A 16,870-nucleotide genomic window follows, 5' to 3' on the forward strand; every position below is an offset into this window, starting at 1 on the left:
ATAACCCTGGGAGGTGGATGCTATTATTATGTTCATTTTAAAGTTGAAGAAATTGAGACGGAGGTTAAATGTGTTGTCCAAGGTCATACAGCTAGGAAGTGTTTGAGGCCACATCTAAACTCAAGTCTTTCAGATTCAGGGCCCAGAACTCTGTCGGCTGTACCATCTAGCTGTTACCTCTTCCACTAAACTTTCATTGTCCCTCCCTTCCAACTCCCCTTCCCCAACTCATACCCAATGATTAGTGCTCTCTCCCTTCTGAAATTACCTTGTATTTACTTCTCAGAGTAAGGATACACTCCAGTAGAATACTATATACTTGAGGACAAAGACAGTTTTATTCTTGTTTTTGTATCTTTGTTTCTTAACACAGTGTCTTGTTCATAATAGGTATTTAGTAAATGTTTGTTGAATTGAACAGAATTCTCTGAACTATTGTTGTACTTGCTGTCCAAATGACATAGTAGCCCATAATCATATATTTAAAATCATATAATTATATAATCTAAGAACTGGAAAGGACCTTAGAGGCCCTCTAATTCAGCCTCCCACCCATTTTAAGAATCCATTCTCCAGCATCTCTTTAAGACAATGTTCAAGAATTGTACTCCAATACTGGAAGTGTTGGGGAGCTCACTGTCTCATTCCATTGCTGGATAGCTCTAGTGGTTTAAAAGTGATTGATCCTTGCATTTGCCTTTGGCATTTTCTTCTGCATCAGTCAGTGAGGAGTCTTGCTTCTCCAGAGAAATTATAAACTCCTTTGAGCAAGGATTTTGCCATATACTGTTTGTCAGGCATAGGAGGAAGGTTGGATTTGATGCCAAAGGGGATCTGGGTTAGACCTGCAATTTATGACTTACAGGTATCATCCCCCCCTTGGGCAAGCTACTTAACCTCCTGAAGAAATTGGATGCTGTTGTTAGTGGTGTCTGACTCTTTGTAACCCTATGGACCATAGCAAAAGTTGGATGAGATTACCTGTAAGAGCCCTTTCATCTCTAAAGCCCCAAATCTATGATTCTGTGGCTATTTTCTAATTGCTTAATTGATTGGTGTTTAAGTGTCTGCCTAGTCTTAAGGCTGGGAGTAAAAGGGAGCTGCTATCCTCTTCTTTACTAGAGAGAATACTGAGCATTCTGAGTATTCCAGAGAATATGCTCTGGAGGGATTTCAGATTCTAGAATCCAGACTTGCTCAGCTCTGACCCTAAGAGCCAAGTTAAGGTGAATTGGTAAGTGGCACCAGGCCTGGGGAAATCTTCAGGTCCAGATGTCATCAGCTGCCGCATCACCATTTTTGCTGTCTGGCTGCCTCGGTGCCTGTCTTTTTAAGAGATCCCAGCCCTCCCTCCTGCAGACATCCCCAGTACAGGGAGTAGTTGCTTCTCTACCAGCCCCCGACACAGGTAGCAATGGCAGCTTGCTGCATTCCCCCCATCCACAGCTTCTGCAGATGGCCCCGGGGCATCCTGAGCGGGGACACTGCTGGCTAGAGCCTTCCAAACCGTTGCCTGTCATGTATCCTGGGTCAGCCCATGCTGCTTGCTGCGCTGCATCAGGGACCAGGAACACACCCAGCTCTAGTCCCCATCTGTTGCAGTCGTGCGGCAGCATTAGCATTGAATAGCAGCCGAACCTTAGAACCTGCTTGTACAAAGAAGGGGGGGCGGGTTGGAAAACCCCTTCTCTTATGGACCTTTCAAGAGAGGCAGAAGGATTTTTCAGAGCCGTGAGTGCTGTTTGTTTTCCATTTCTAGTATTTTGTCATTTGGCTTTTTTTCTGCTTTTTTTTTCTTTTTTTTCAGATCATCCCTTATTTTTGTTAGCGTTCAGGGAAAGGAAATGTGCTGTATGGTTTGGGGCTGAGTAAGCCAGCATTCTAGGAGCTTAGATTTAAAATGCATGGTGGTTGCGCATTTTGATTCCTCTCCATCTCCCCCCACCCCCCACCCCCAAGATGTTTCTTCTGTATGCAAGGCTGACACTGAGTTGTTTTGCTATCTGGGAGCCTCTTACTAGGGCAGATCTCCCAAGGTTGAATAAAATGTCCCCTTTCCCTATTGGGACTATATGATTTTTTTCTTACATAACTTTTGCCTTGATGATTTAAGAAGAAATTAGCCAGTGGGAGTGTGGGGGCTGGGGGATGGCGCAAAGTGCATAGGAAGAGTACGTGGGTGGGATTATTTAATTTCTCCTCTGTAGTCTGTCTGGGTTTTTACCTTTCCTTATGGCCGAGGTATGAAGCTTGTGTGGGCATGGCCCTAGCTGTCACTCATACAGGTGCTCCATGCTGCTTTACACCCCTCCCCCTCCTTTTCTTTCCATCCCACCTCAATTTAATGGAACGGTTCCTCATGGACGTGTCTCCCCCCCCCCCCAGTATGTATTTGGTGTCCCTTCCCATCCTTTAAGCCTTATCTTTCGGGCTGAAATTCCCCCAGAATTGGGGCAAGGAGCCTGAAAGGATTTGGGGAAAGCTTGGTGACAACCTGTATCACCTATTTCTGATTGTCTTTCTGGATTACTTGCTGGCCAAGCACCGCTCTGGTAAAATTGTTTGTCTTCTGAATTTTCTCAGAAGATCTGGCTCCATAACGCGTACCTGTTGCATATATAACATGTAGGGAGAATCTTGAGGGAGGAAGAGAAAACAAAAAACGAAAGGGGGCTTACATCCCCACCCGCATACCCCACCCCAGCCCCCGCCAGTAAACAGAGTTCGGATTATTCCATCATGCCGCACTTTTTGTTTGATCTGTGGTAAGGGATGGACAGTGGCCCAGAAAAATGGTCAGAATCCCCAGGAGCTGTAATTAATTAGTCATTCAAACAGTGGAGTGGCTTGTGGGGACTGTAAACACTGAATAAGAAGAGTCAGGAATTCTGTGTTTTAATTTTGGCTCTAGCTTTAATTCTCTGTAGCCTTAAGTGAGATGCTTTTAACCTATCTGGGCCTCATTTTCCTCCTGTGTAACATGAGGAGGGGGATACTAGGTGATCTCTAAGGTCTATTCTAGTCTTCAATTTCTGTGATTCAAAATAGAATGATAGCTAGTATTTATATAGTATTTTTAAGGTTCACAAAGCACTTGACAAATATTATTTTATCTTGTCCTCATAACAACCTTGGGAGGGAAGTTTTATTATTATCTTCATTTTACAGAGGAGGAAACTGAGGCAGGCAGTGTTGTGTTTTTTTTTAAGGTTCAGGGTCACGTAGCTAGTGAATGTTGGAGGCTGGATTTGAACTCGGATCTTCCTGACTCTAAGTCCAGTTCTCTATCCCCTGTTCCACCCAGCTGCCCCTAATATATTTAATTGAGCAGCTACCATGGTTTTCTGTGGCTACCCTGAGATGTAATCCTGTGGGCAAACCTCACTCTGGTGAATTATCTCTTTTCTGAATTCTCTCAGAAGATCTAACTCCATAACATGTACTTGTTGCATGTTGCACTTACAGTGAGAATCTTGAACCTGTGATAGGTTCCTCCTGCCCTTAAGGAGTTTACAATCTATTTGGTAAGATAAGACTAACATAAAAAAAATTTAAGGGGAAAAAATGCAAAACTATATAGTATCAAGTATCAGTTTGTATGTTATATGCTCTTATGTGCTTTAGGACAAAGGTGCCAAATATGTGTGGAACACTTCTCAGGCCACCCCCCCAATAAAATTAAAATTGGGAAATATTTAACAAAATAAAAATACAATATAGTGTAGATAATGTTAATTTGTGGTTTTTCTAGGTCAGTATGTGGCCTGCAGGTATTTTTATGGATGGTTTTCGTGGTCCTTTTTCCATTGAGTTTGATACCACTGCTTTAGGAAATCAGACAAAAGTAAATTTAAAGTAGTCTGGAATTCCCCGGGGAAGGCTATATAGAGGAGGTGGGATGTGGGCTGGAATCACAGAATTTAGGATGTTAGAGTTAGAGAAGACCTTAGCAGACATCTGCTTCAAAACATTAATTTTATAGATGAGGGAACTGAAGCCTAGGGACTTATATAAGGTAGTATGAGTATGAGCCAGGGCTTGAACCTGGGCTGCCTGACCACCAGCATAGTGCTCATTCTAATGGGCTTAAGCTCTGGATGCTCTTTAATTTTTTTAAAGCTGGTTCTAAATCACTTGATTATACTCTGATCTAGCTCATATCCTAAATATGAGAGAGACACACAGAGACAGACTGACTAGGTCAAATGTTTGTTGACATGCAAATGTGCCATCTCCATAGCATTCCCCTAATCTATTAGTCAAGTAAAACTGTCCAAAAAAAAAAAAGATAGTGAACCATAAGCAGAGATGTAATCAGAAATTCTGGTGCAAAGGGCAGAATTGGAGGGGAGAAGAGATGGGTGTGGACGAAAGTCCTCTGGACCATACCCACACAGGGATGGAGAAATGGGTGGCAGAGAAGACAGTTTGCCCCCATTGGTGCAGTTTCACTTGGCAACTCCATGGAGAAGTTGGAGATGGGACAGTGTCACAGGGGATGTAGGAATGGGACAAGAAAGGGGGCAGGTGGACCCCTGAAGAGTGGTGGGATGATTTTGGTAGAGTTACAAGAACTCTGAAATGCCCAGTAAGAGGAGTTGGCAGTGTGGAAGATAGTTTGCCGCTTTGGGTGTGGTCCTGCAAATAAATACCTGAGAGAAGGCGAAGAGTAAGAGAGTCCTGGGGAGGGGACGTAGCAGAGCTTAGGTGTTAAGAGGGGCAGGATAATGGTGGGATCCTTGTGATGCACTCAGCCCAAACATCCCTTCAGAAAGGGATGGGTCATGGCCTTGGAGTGGGACCCGAATCTAATGGTGCACGGGTGTGCATCATCCAGAAGAAGACCATTAAACGTTAGGACAGGCAGGAGGAAGCAACCCCACATCAGGTTGGTACCCTGGGTCAAAGTTACATCTGCCCCTCCCTAGTTACTTCTGTCTTCCATTGTACAGATACCTGATAGCAGGTATTCTGATAAAGTTCCTCTCTAGGTTTCTAATTTGATTAAGGGGAAGGAAACCTAGAGGAAGACATTCATTTCATTTCAGTTCTATTTCTCTATTAAGTAAAATCTCTTTTTCTTGTACTGTCTCTCATACTTGAACCTGTTTGCTGTTGCCTGGTTGACTGATCTCTTTATGCGGCTCTACCACATAGTTCTGATAAAGGTCACACTGTTGAGTATTTGTTTAATCTGATAAGTATTCTTTTAATCTTCATAAATTCATTTTTTGATTCCTTCGGGGAAGGCACGGGGGCTTGGGAAGGAAGGGGTTGAAGGAGAAGAACCAAAAACATAAAAAAGTCAGATTTTTGTTTTCTTTGTGGTTTGATTTGCTTTGCAGTCGAGGTAAGCAGGAATAAGATTTTATTGCTTAATGCATGTTTTTAAGAGAGTCCTCCATCTGCCTTGGTAATTAGAGCTCTAGCTCATTAGTCACGGTATGTGAGGACAAAACGTGTGTAGGTTCCACTAAACAACGTAACACCCATATTAAAATAGCACGAGGGGCTGTCAAAACAACCTTCATCGGTATCCAGTAGCTTCACTAAATGGAACCTTCCCCTATCCCCCTTGCTGGTAATGACCTTATCCCAAGGACGCCTGTGATAACCTTATTTTGCACCTGTCCACAGCACTTACCATAGGTTGGTGTATATATAGCATGGTTATCTATGTATTTATCTGATTCTCTCTTTAGACTGTAAGCTCCTTGAGGCCAGGGATCTGTCTTCTCTAAATTTTTTTCTCTCCTCAAGAACATAGTTTGTAGTCTGTACAACTAATGTTCATTGAATTGAATTGAATCCTTTTTCACCACAATTTTTGGGGTTTGGTAATATGATGTGTTTCCTTCACCAGATAACACGATCAGCATCCTCCGACCATAGAGGGAGTTTGACAGAGCTGCCTTAATTGGTAACCGGAGCTCCACAGAGCCCCAGGTTAAAGAACAAGACCAGAGGTGGAGGCAGTTTGATTATTAGGCAGGTTTTCCATTAATTGGGAGAGACACTATCATCAGAGAAATACCTAGAAGGGTAAGACTTTCTTGTTTTTGAGAAGTTCTGTGCAAATCCAGTAAGCATCATTGATCATCTCAGAATGTGGGGACCACTGCACCAGGGATGGACTTCTCTCTGTGTTCTTCCCAGTTCAGTGGTTGGCCTCTTGTCCTTTCTCGCCAGTGTCTGTAAGACTTCTCTTTGCTTCTTAGTTATCCTCAAACCTCCTTCTTACTGGTAGGGGAATTCTTCAGGGAATGCCTTTGGTTCCCATGGGACTTATTGCTTTGTTTTTCTCTTGAAGAACAGGTGGCATTGCCACACTTTACCAGTAAGAGGCTTTCATGTGTCGGAACAATGTGGGTTTAATAGCTAAGGTTGAACTACTCAGCCTGGCATTCAGTGCCCTCTGCAGTCAGCCCCTACCCCATTAAAACTGATCCCTCAGTACTCCCAGCTTCTGCTCTAGTAAAGATGTAGTCTTTTTTTCTTCTGTGTGTATAGAGCCATGCCCTTGCTCATGTGGGGAGTCCTGGCAGAGTCCTTCCTCTCTTCCACTCCAAGCCATCCAGACCCTCGATGCCCAACTCAAATCCTACCTTACTTATATCCCAGTCTCCCTAGACTTTTCTAGTCTCCACTGATTTCTTCTTTCTCTGAATAGTTTTTTATGGTCTGTATAATCTAACCATGGATCATCTGTTGTTATTCATGTATTGGGATCATGGACTCTTAGAGTTGGAAGGAATCTCAATCTAATGCCTTCATTTTACAGATGAGGAAAATGAGATCCGGAGCAGTGAAGTGATTTGTTCCAGATCACACAGGCAGTAAACAGCAGAACTGAGATCTGAACTCAGGCTTTACTGACCCTGAATCCAGTGTTGTATAATTCAGTAACCATTTATTAAGCACCAGCTGTGGACCAGGCATGTATTATATGCTGTGCGTCCAAGGTCACATAGGTAGTAAGCAGCAGAACTGGGATTTGAACTTGGGCTTACTGACTCTGAATCCTGTGTTGTGTAACATTAAGCACCATCTGTGTACCAGGCACATGCTGTGTGCTCTGAGTACGAAGAAAATAATTAAAGTTGTCATCACCCTCAAGGAGCTTATATTTTAGTGCGTGGTGATATCTTATCTGTTCTTTAGTTGTTTCTTGTGTTCTATTCTTGCCTTCTCAGGAAGAGTCTTAAGTTCCCCAACGTCAAGGATGGCTTCTGTATACTGCATTGTTGTCCGCTATGAACTTTGACAGTGTTAGACACACAGTAGCTATTTCATGGATATTTTATTGACATGTTAAACTATAGCCTCAAAAGTTCTTAGGTTTGGACTTCATGTTAACAGTAGTATACATTAGTTCTTTATGTAAACAACTTGTGCACTCAAAATTCGGATATAGTTTTCTTGAAATAAGGGTTATCCATTATATAGTATAGACAGGGCATCCCTGGCACACAGGCAGTATGCAAGAAAATTTTAAAACTTCAGTGTTAGCAGTAGGCAAAGTTTATTTCTTGCTGTCCTTTCTTTATTTCTGTCTTGTTTCCAGTTAGCCACCTCCCCACATAGCCTGTTCCTCCCCCTTCCCCAAAGTGGTCCTTGCTTCATTTTCCTCCAAGCAAGGTCTCATTCCCTCTAAGTGGTGGATCTCCCTTAGATGATATGAAATTAAAGTAATTGACTATTGAAGTATAAATGATGTGTAACCCCCACTGTGGGCTCATTTCTTCACTCCCACTCTCACTGGAAGCTTGGGTCCCTAGGGACTTATCGGGGGTAATTAGGGAGGGATTATCCCCCACATACACCTCAGGGACAGGAGAACAAGGGGTTTCTGGTACTGTCCCCAAGAACCCCCTCCAGTGTACTCTCCATTATCAGTCAACCAGTACAATTCTTTTAGCATTTACAAATTCAATTTACTGAAAAGGTGTTGCAAGAATGGTCATTATAAAACTTTCTCCCCAAACTGAGGGTGTATTCTCCCCTTATACACACAAGGGGAGAGTGAACTCAGGCTTAAAGTATAGTGGTAATGAGGTACAGATATAGAAAACAAATGTAGTAAATACCCCCTGACTCTTGTACCAGTCCTCATGAATTTCCCCTCAAGTGTAGATTTCAGCTGAGCTCCGAGTGTTGATGTCTTTCTAGCTTTCACAGGCAGCATCTCCCTCCATCACCAGGAGTCAGAAGTCCTGAAGCTATCGCCATCTTTCCACCTCCATCTCTAGCTGTTTCCTCTGTCATTGACCATTCACATGCTGACCACTCTACTACCAATTGGATACTCCCATCTAATTCATCTAAGACTGAAAACAAATAAACACAAGAGAAATGGGTGCTATGTGCCTACAGATACATTATTATGGCATGCCTCTCTGGGGCATATGCTGGCTGTTCTCTCCCCCACCCGGTGGCTCATGGCAGTACTGCCTCACTCACCAGGAAAGAGAAAAGCAAAAGGGCCAATAGAGGGGGGTAGATCACACCATTTATATGTACACTCAGTTCCATCTTAGCAACTATCATCAATCCTCCTGGCTCCTCAGTCAATCCGAAGACTTCTTTATCATGGTACAGAACCAGCCCCACTCACGACCAAGCCATTCCAGAGAGTGTCAAGCCTCTACACATAGTTGAATTGGAAAGAGGCAAAGACTTTTCATATGCTTTAAGTCCTGAAACCAATCAGGGCTATCTCTGCCTGGGCCCTTACTGATTAACCAGTCCCCCATTACACTAGGCTTAACCCTACCAAAGAACATTTGCCTTTTAAGAGAGGAGTTTCTTAATAAGCAAAGTAAATGTCTCCTTCATGGAATGCCTACAGGAGGTATTTTAGGGAGGGGAAAGGCTTCTTTATTGAGCCCCCTGAAAGATTTCTGGTCTCAGTTGTAATAGCAGATTTTAGCTGAAAATACAGATGAAAAACATCATGGTAGGAAAAGGCATTTTCTGAATTTAAAAAATAAGTTAAATAAGGAAATTATTTTTTGAAAGGAGCTTCAGAAAATTTGGTGGGGTTTTCCCATTTCTGCAGCTCCAATAACTAACAACATGTTTTTAACCGTAAATCCAAAATTGTCCAGTCCTGTAAACCACATGGGATTAGGTCACATTCTAAGTCACATTTTCATGGCTGAGCAGAAGTGAAATTTTTGTGGTAGAACCCGGACATTCCAGATGACCCCAAGGCACTGCCAGAAAGACTGGTCAGTACCAGAAAAACTTGGGTCAGCTGACAGGGTTTAGAGGTGCAGCATTTGGGATCTGTTAGGCTAAAGAATACATTGAAATGGCTAAGAGGACTCTGATAGCTACTATATCTGGGTGTGGTCAGATGATACAGGAAATGAAATAGAAAAAACGCCATGCTCTCATTTGTTCATAATATAGTTTCTGTTTGTTACCTGGAATTCACATAGTAGAATCATACTTTTTTTTTTTCAAAAAAAGCACTCATTTTTCAGAAGAAACATAGGGCAACAGACAAGAAAAACATTTGTTGTTCAGTTATATCTGATTCCTCATGACCCCATGGACCATACTGTCTGTGGAGTTTTCTTGGCAAAGATGCTGGAATGGTTTGCTATTTCCTGTTCCAGTGGATTAAGGCAAACAGAGGTTAAGTGACTTGCCTAGGGTCACATAGCTAGTAAGTTATTGGACTCAAATCTTCCAACTCTGAGTTCAGTGCTCTGTCCACTGAGCTATCTAGCTGTCCAAAGAAAAACATAAATTTAGAGTGGGTTAAGGACCTTAATGACCATTTAGCCAAACTCCTTCATTTTACAGGTGAGGAAAATGAGGTACCCAGAGAGTAAGGGACTTGTTATGGCCACACAGCCAGAAGCAGGATTTGAGCCCAGGTTTTCCTGGCTTAAGGAGCAGCACTCTTCTGTGTTGTGCTGTCTGTCACACATGCCTAAGACATTAAGAAAGAATCCTGGCTATGGGTTGAGAAGACTGTGGTTTGAATCCTGACTCTTCCGCTTACTACTGCTATGTGTATGATATTGGGCAAGGCACCACGCCTCTCTCAACCTCAGCTTCTTCACTGTAAAAAGACTGTATTGAACTAGATAAATTTTAAGATCCCTTCTACCTCCAGATCTATCATCCTGTGATAATACCAAATTGGCTTCAGGGGCTGAGCCTAAAAAACGACGTGGAACAGATGATGGTCTAAGCATAGGAATAATTTAGCCTAATCATCTATGCCTTCTGAGTCTATTTGCTGTTCCAGACAATGAAAATTCATGTTCAGAGTAACTGTCTCAATCAGTTTTGTTCACTGGACTCGTCATATTTTATAAAGCAGGAAAATGGCCTCTCATATTTTAGAAGTATGTTTTTTCAGCCTTAGAGTTTGCAGGTGGGGCAAGGGAGTGGTGAATTCTGGCTTGTTCTCGGCTAAAGCAAAAATTAAACTTAACAGATCTCTTTCACTGTATTCAGTTGGGGAGGGTTTCCTCCGCCCCAGTATTTTCCGTATATCGTATTAATCTTATTACTTCACTTTCCCAACATTGTTGGTGTCAAAGAATCAGCTAGACAGGGGTTTTTAACCATTTTGGTATTGTGGACCCCTTTCACAGTCTAATGGAGTCTATAGGTGCCTTCTCAAAATAGTGCTTTCGGGTAGATAAGATAAAGTACATGGGATTACAAATGAAACCAATTATATGAAAATAAAGTTATTAAAATATTTTTTAAAACAAGTTTACAGACCTTAGATTAAGATCCCTTTAGCATCTTATCACATAAAGGTCTTCTAGTCCACCCCTCCCCCCATTTAAATGGTTTGTTCCATATAAATGAATTTTCCAGATAACTAAAGCTTGCCGAACTATAAGCAAAGAAATTGCATTATTGTAAACTGCTATTTGATGTAAATCCTTCTTCTTCTTCTTTTTTGGCAAGGCAATTGGGTTAAGTGACTTGCCCAGGGTCACACAGCTAGCTAGTACTTGTCAAGTAGCTGAAGCCAAATTTGAACCCCCGTCCTCCTGGCTCCAAGGCAAACACTCTATCCACTGCACCACCTAGGTGCCGTGATATAAATCCTTCTAAAATGAATTGCACACTTCTCTTGAAAATAGAGTATACTAAAATTAACTCAGCCTGTGCCCTGATGACTCAGGATCCTTGTAGTTGTCAAGAGCAGCTATAGTACATAGAACTGTTTGCCCTGCATTGAATGACCTGCTAGTAGATCTGGAGTCAGGAAGACCTGAGTTTGAATCCTGCCTCAGATTTCTGCTGGCTTTGTGACCCCTAGACAGGACACTTAACCTTTTTTACCCTGAATTTCTTCAGTTGTAAAATAAGGAGATTAGCCCTAAGGTCTCTTCAGTCTCAAAATCTCATTCATTCATTCTATTTATTTGCTTGTTTATCTATGTATTTAAAATTTATAGGATAAAACAAACATTTCCATAACAAAGTATTAGGACCATTCCTGTTTCTAAATAACAATAACTCATATTTCTAGAGCACTTAACAGTATCCAAAGCTCTTTCCCCACAAAAACCCAGTGAGATAGATCCTAGGATTCAGAGCTGGAGAAGGCATTATTGATTATCTAGTCCAACACCTTCGTTTTACAGATGTGGGAAACTGAGGTTCACCATGGGGAAATAACTTGCTTTAAGTCATGCAGCAGCAGACCCAAATTCTCTAATTCCAGATCTAATGCTATATCTAGAGCGTGGTGCTGTTCTACATTATTCCTTTTATAGAGAAAAAATTTGAGGCTCAAAGACTTGCCTGTATCAAATGTCCAATATCTGGTGACTGACCACGAGAAAGTCTTACCTAGATTTGTTTCCTCCAGGCCCAGTGTTCTTTTCTGGTGTCTTGCTCTGTATTAATTAATTAATTAACTAACTAATTAATTAATTGACTGATTGATTAATTAATGTGGTTTACTTTGCTTATCTGTGCAGGAGTTGTTCTTTCCCACCTCTGGCTTAGAATGAAAGCTCCTTGAAGGCTGGGGTGGCTTGGTTTTATCATTGTATCCTTAGCACTGAGCTCGGGGCGTGATGCATGATAACTACTTTATATGCTTATTGAATTTGATATCACCCAGCCAGTTCACTGCATGAACTTTGTGGCAGCTGCTTTGGCTGTCTGAAGGCCTTTTTGCCTCACTTCTGGGCTCTCTGTAATATTATAGTTAGTTTAACATGCTGCATAAGTGATCTCCAGATACATGAGGCTGTATTGTACTTTCCATTTAAATTTTTTTTTTACACATTTTCTTGTCTCATTTTATCCTCCCAACAATCCTGGGTGGCCAGGAGAGCACATGTGATTATTGCCACTTTGTAGAGTACTTGGTCCTCATTTTGCGCCTATCACAGGATGCTGAAGTCCTTTGTGTGTGTGTGTCATCGTCTTAGTAGATCTGAAGCTCTTTGAAGGCAGGGTTTGCGTCATTGATCTTTATATTTCCCCTTACGTGTAGTAGATGCTCAATTAAATATTGGTTGAACGGATGAATAATTATTCTATTTGTCAGATGGGAAAACTGAGGCATAGAGCTGTAAAATGACCCCCTAGGGCCACCCTGCTGGCTGAGTGGCAGAGACAGGTCTTCAGACTCCTAGACTTCAGATCTTTCTATTAGACCGTACCGCTGAAATGTGGCATGTGGTGGTCTGTGGCATTCTCGTTGCCACCCTTTGGAAGACACAGTAGCGTAAAGGGCCAGAGAGGAGCTGCTGAAATGACCAAGGCAATGAATGGGGTAAGAGACAGAGGGAAGTGGGAGGAGGTTAGAAATTGAGGCTCATAAAAAGTGACTAAGATTAGGACTCCTGAGTCTGGGAAGAGGAAGGCTGAGGGTAAGTGGGCATATAACTAAAGCCTAGAAAGGCACGAACAGTATGAATTAGGTAAGCACCGACTTATTCATAAATTTTAGGAACTTTAGGACTATGCACCCAGAGCTAGAAGGCTGAAAAGAAGCCATTTTAGGGCAAACAAAAATTAGAAATATCAGAGTACAAAATCAGTGTGGGGCGATTTATCTCCAGAAGTGACAACGGCTTGAAAATGGAAGCAGACCCAAAGAGTGTGTAGAAACTCAACTCCGAGAGGTAGGTATATTTGGGGTGCATGTCCCTAAAATGTAGAGGTTTGACAGCAGACAGGACAACTGAACCTTCCCACAAATAACCCCTGAGTGGCCCTGTCAGAAACAGAACACAGCCAATGGTCTGATCCGGCCTAGAAATTTGTACGTCTTTTTATTCCTGGTGCTTGTTACATTGACCAGTCAGTCAAACATTTATTAACACTTAAGTTGCTGTTCAGTCATTTTTTCAGTTGTGTCCAACTCTTCATAACACCATTTGGGATTTTCTTGGCAAAGATACTGGAGTGGTTTGCCATTTCCTTCTCCAGCTCATTTTACAGATGAAGAAACTGAGGCAAAGAGGGTTAAGTGGCTTACCCAGGGTCCTATAGCTATTAAGTGTCTAAGGCCAGATTTGGGCTCAGAAAGATGAGTCTTCCTGACTTCAGGCCACTGCCCCACCTAGCTGCCTCATTTAACACCTACCGTAGTCTGTTTTCCCATTTTAAACTATTCTTAGTGTTAAAAGTAGAACTAACCTTGCACAAAATTATAAAGAGGATAAAAGCTATCTTTGGTCCCTCCTTTCAGAGTCCCTCTCCTTCAGGTCCCCCCTTTTTTACTTCTGCTCTTTCCGGTCCTTTCTGGTAGTTCTTACTTCTGGTTAACTTTCAGTTAACACCCAAAGAGATGTTTACATTTTAAAATGGTATTACAAAAGAATGACAAACCATTAAGACCCAAAGAAATGACTTTCTAATTTTGGAACTTCAGGGGCAAATACTAATACTAAAATGCATATCATTGATGTGGCTCTTTAAGGCTTAGAGTACTTTCTGTATAACTCATCTGATTCTTATAACAGCCCTATAAAGTGCTGTTACTCCTCCCATTTTACAGATGGGGGAACTGATGCTGAAATGATTTGTATAGGCTCACATAGCTAGTAAATGCCACTATGGTGCCTACATACTTCTGTTCTGCCTAAGAACAGCTCTGATTCGTACCTTGTCCAGCGCTGAAAGGCTAACCTAAGAATCCTTTGTACAGAAACTGTGACGATTGGCTGGAGGGAGGGAGAAAGGAGAGGGAGAGGGCCCCAGTGAGGTGAAACAAAACCCACTCCGAATTACATTTCTTCTACCCAGAGCCCTTCAGCTCCTCAAGGGACGAGGCTCTTAATGCTACGATAATACCCAAGCCAATTGTTTAATTAGATTCGGCCAACAACCTTGGCATAGCCAGAGAGCTAGCTTTGTACATCTGTCACTACCCACTCTGCATGAGTCATCCCCAAACTTATCAGCTCAGATCACAGAGCCCTGTGAAGCAATTACCAGTCCGTCTCCCAACAGGAACTCTAGACAAAAACAACAGACTGGCCTACAAGTGGAGGAGGAGGAGGAGGAGGAGGAGAAAGGAAGAGAAGGTTACAAACAGGGAAATGGGTGGGCTTCAAACAGGGCTTGTTTTAAATAAAAGACCCTGTCCCGGGAACCCCTCGGAAAAATCCGAGATCTGAAATCCAGTGGTTCAGTAAGTAGATTGCTCATTGGACAGCCTTGCAAACCTTGAAACCTCCATGTAATCAGGCGTAGGACGGGGGGAATGAGGGATACAAAGGAATTCATATGAAAATGATCCAGAATTTTTAGCGGACTACTCTCTCAATAGGAGTCAACAGTGTGATGTAGCATTAGTATTTTTGGCTTCCCTTTTAGACTTCATAAGAGAAGCATGCTGTTCAGAACAACAGAGGTAGTAGTCCATATGTACTATACCCATACATATGGAGTATTGTTATCAGTGCTGGGCATACATTTTAAGAATGGCCCTGATAAGCCATAATGTTTGTGAAAGAAAAATGACCAAAATAGGATGTGAGGAGACGAGAGAGTCTAGTCTTGACCAATACAAGCATTGATTCAAGAGAATGTTAAGTCTGATATGGCTTTAAAAATTTAGTAAGCACTAGGTCAAGTTCCAATGTGGATGAGTTCATGGACAATCTTTCTGAACTCATAGTTGATCTTTTGGGCAACTGAAAATCCATTGAATACTTTCAGTGGCTTCATTCAGAAATGGCTATTACTTGTATGGGATAGTCTAGATCCTTTTATTAAAGGGATTTGTTCTGTGAAGTGTGGATTCAGTCAAAGGGCCACACTTGAGGACCTAGAGGGCCACATGTGGCCTTGAGGCCTCAGGTTGCCACCCCTGCTCTAGACTGCACAGTTTCTCAGAACTAGTCTAAGGATTCATTCAATAACTTGGAAGGTGGCTATTAGTTCACAGTGGGCTGCCCAGTGTAGGTGCTAATAATGACCTTGAAAGAAGCTACCAGGGGCAGCTAGGTGGTGCAGTGGATAGAGCTGTGGCCTTGGATTCAGGAAGACATGAGTTCAAATGTGATCTCAGACACTTGACACTTACAAGCTGTGTGACCCTGGGCAAGTCACTTAACCCCAATTGCCTCACCAAAAAGCAAAAAAACAGAAGAAGAAGAAGAAGAAGAAGAAGCTACCACCATCGCCTTCAAGTTGTGGGAGAAAATCCAGTTAAGACACCGTAAAATATGTTTACAAAAAGGAAAACATAATTCTTGGAATTTAAACCTGAAAACATTGAGTTAAAAAACAACTGAACTTCAAAGAAAACTCTTAATTCAACAATGCAGATGGTTGGAGGTTGCTTTTGTGTTTTCAGTATACAGTAAGTAATTCATGGATCCAGTCCCATGCAGGGGCTTGGCCCCTCATTTAACTTTCCTTGTGAAAATCCAATACTGCAGTGACACCTTGATTAATGGGATTCAATCACCTAAGTCCAATAAAAAGGCCACTCAGGACAGTGACCACGTAGCCAGGGAAATAAAGGTTGAGCTGGATGATCTCTGAGGTTCCTTTCAACCCTGAGGCTCTGTGATTCTTGTTGCCAGCCTAGAGGTTCCCCAAGAGCCATCTAAGAACAGACTTCTTGTTAATAATTGTCTCACTTCTTTCTTCCCTGCCTCTAAACTCTTTTTATTGGTGGCTCTGAGCTTCTGGCTCCTTGATAGGGAGTTAGGGAGTGCGGTGGACAACTTATGCAAGAGATTGAATTCAAAGAAGTTTTGTGCCTGCTTATTTGCAGATGCAAGGTTTAGAGGAGACAAAGTCCCTACCTTCATGGAGTTTACAATCTTCATAGGAAGTGACGGTAGGAGCTGTGGTTGTGGCATAAACACAGATAAATGTAATACACAGTAACACATGATAGAGGCAGCTAAGTGGTACAGTGAATAGAGTCTAGACCCATAGGTTCCTCACCCCTGCTCTAGCCATAAAGTCTTGAGTTCAAATCCAGCCACATATATATGTATATGTATGTATGTGTACATATGTATGTATATATGTATATATACATACACACACATGCGCGCATATATATATATATATAAGCTGTGTGACCCTTGCAAGTCACTAAACCGCTTTCTGCCTCAGTTTTCCCATCTGTAGAATGGGGATAATAGTAGGACCTACTTCCTGGTATTGTTATGAAGACCAGAAAGTTCTTAAGTCTTCCAAGGTCATTTGTATTTAACAGTGTTGTTGTTATTGTAGAAATTGTTCTCCAGGTTCTATTCACTTCACAAAGATGGTCTTACTGGTCATAGGCTCCCTTGTGCAGGAAATCCTCACTTGGACGTTCCACTGGCACACTCCAACACGAACATGCCCAAAACCAAATTTATCTTTTCCCCTAAACCCTGTCACTCTGACTTTACCA

The 16,870-nt window shown here is 42.1% G+C and overlaps 1 protein-coding gene across 2 annotated transcripts in view; it reads left to right on the forward strand.

Annotated features, from left to right (window-relative positions):
- PRKAG2 (protein kinase AMP-activated non-catalytic subunit gamma 2) overlaps positions 1-16,870 on the forward strand; it is a 461,370-nt gene that overhangs the window by 117,185 nt on the left and 327,315 nt on the right. Inside the window, exon 1 of one of the 2 annotated variants that reach the window (XM_021009628.2) lies at positions 1,632-1,731. The exons of the other annotated variant lie outside the window; for it this stretch is intronic. Within the exon in view, the coding sequence (XP_020865287.1) occupies positions 1,693-1,731 (39 nt within the window). The 5' untranslated portion in view covers positions 1,632-1,692. Of the gene's footprint in view, positions 1-1,631; positions 1,732-16,870 lie in introns of those variants that run through there. 2 annotated transcript variants of the gene reach the window in all.

The sequence above is a fragment of the Phascolarctos cinereus genome, unplaced genomic scaffold, assembly GCF_003287225.1.
Source record: "Phascolarctos cinereus isolate Bilbo 61053 unplaced genomic scaffold, phaCin_HiC Scaffold_1;HRSCAF=81, whole genome shotgun sequence".
NCBI classification, from domain to species: Eukaryota; Metazoa; Chordata; class Mammalia; order Diprotodontia; family Phascolarctidae; genus Phascolarctos; species Phascolarctos cinereus.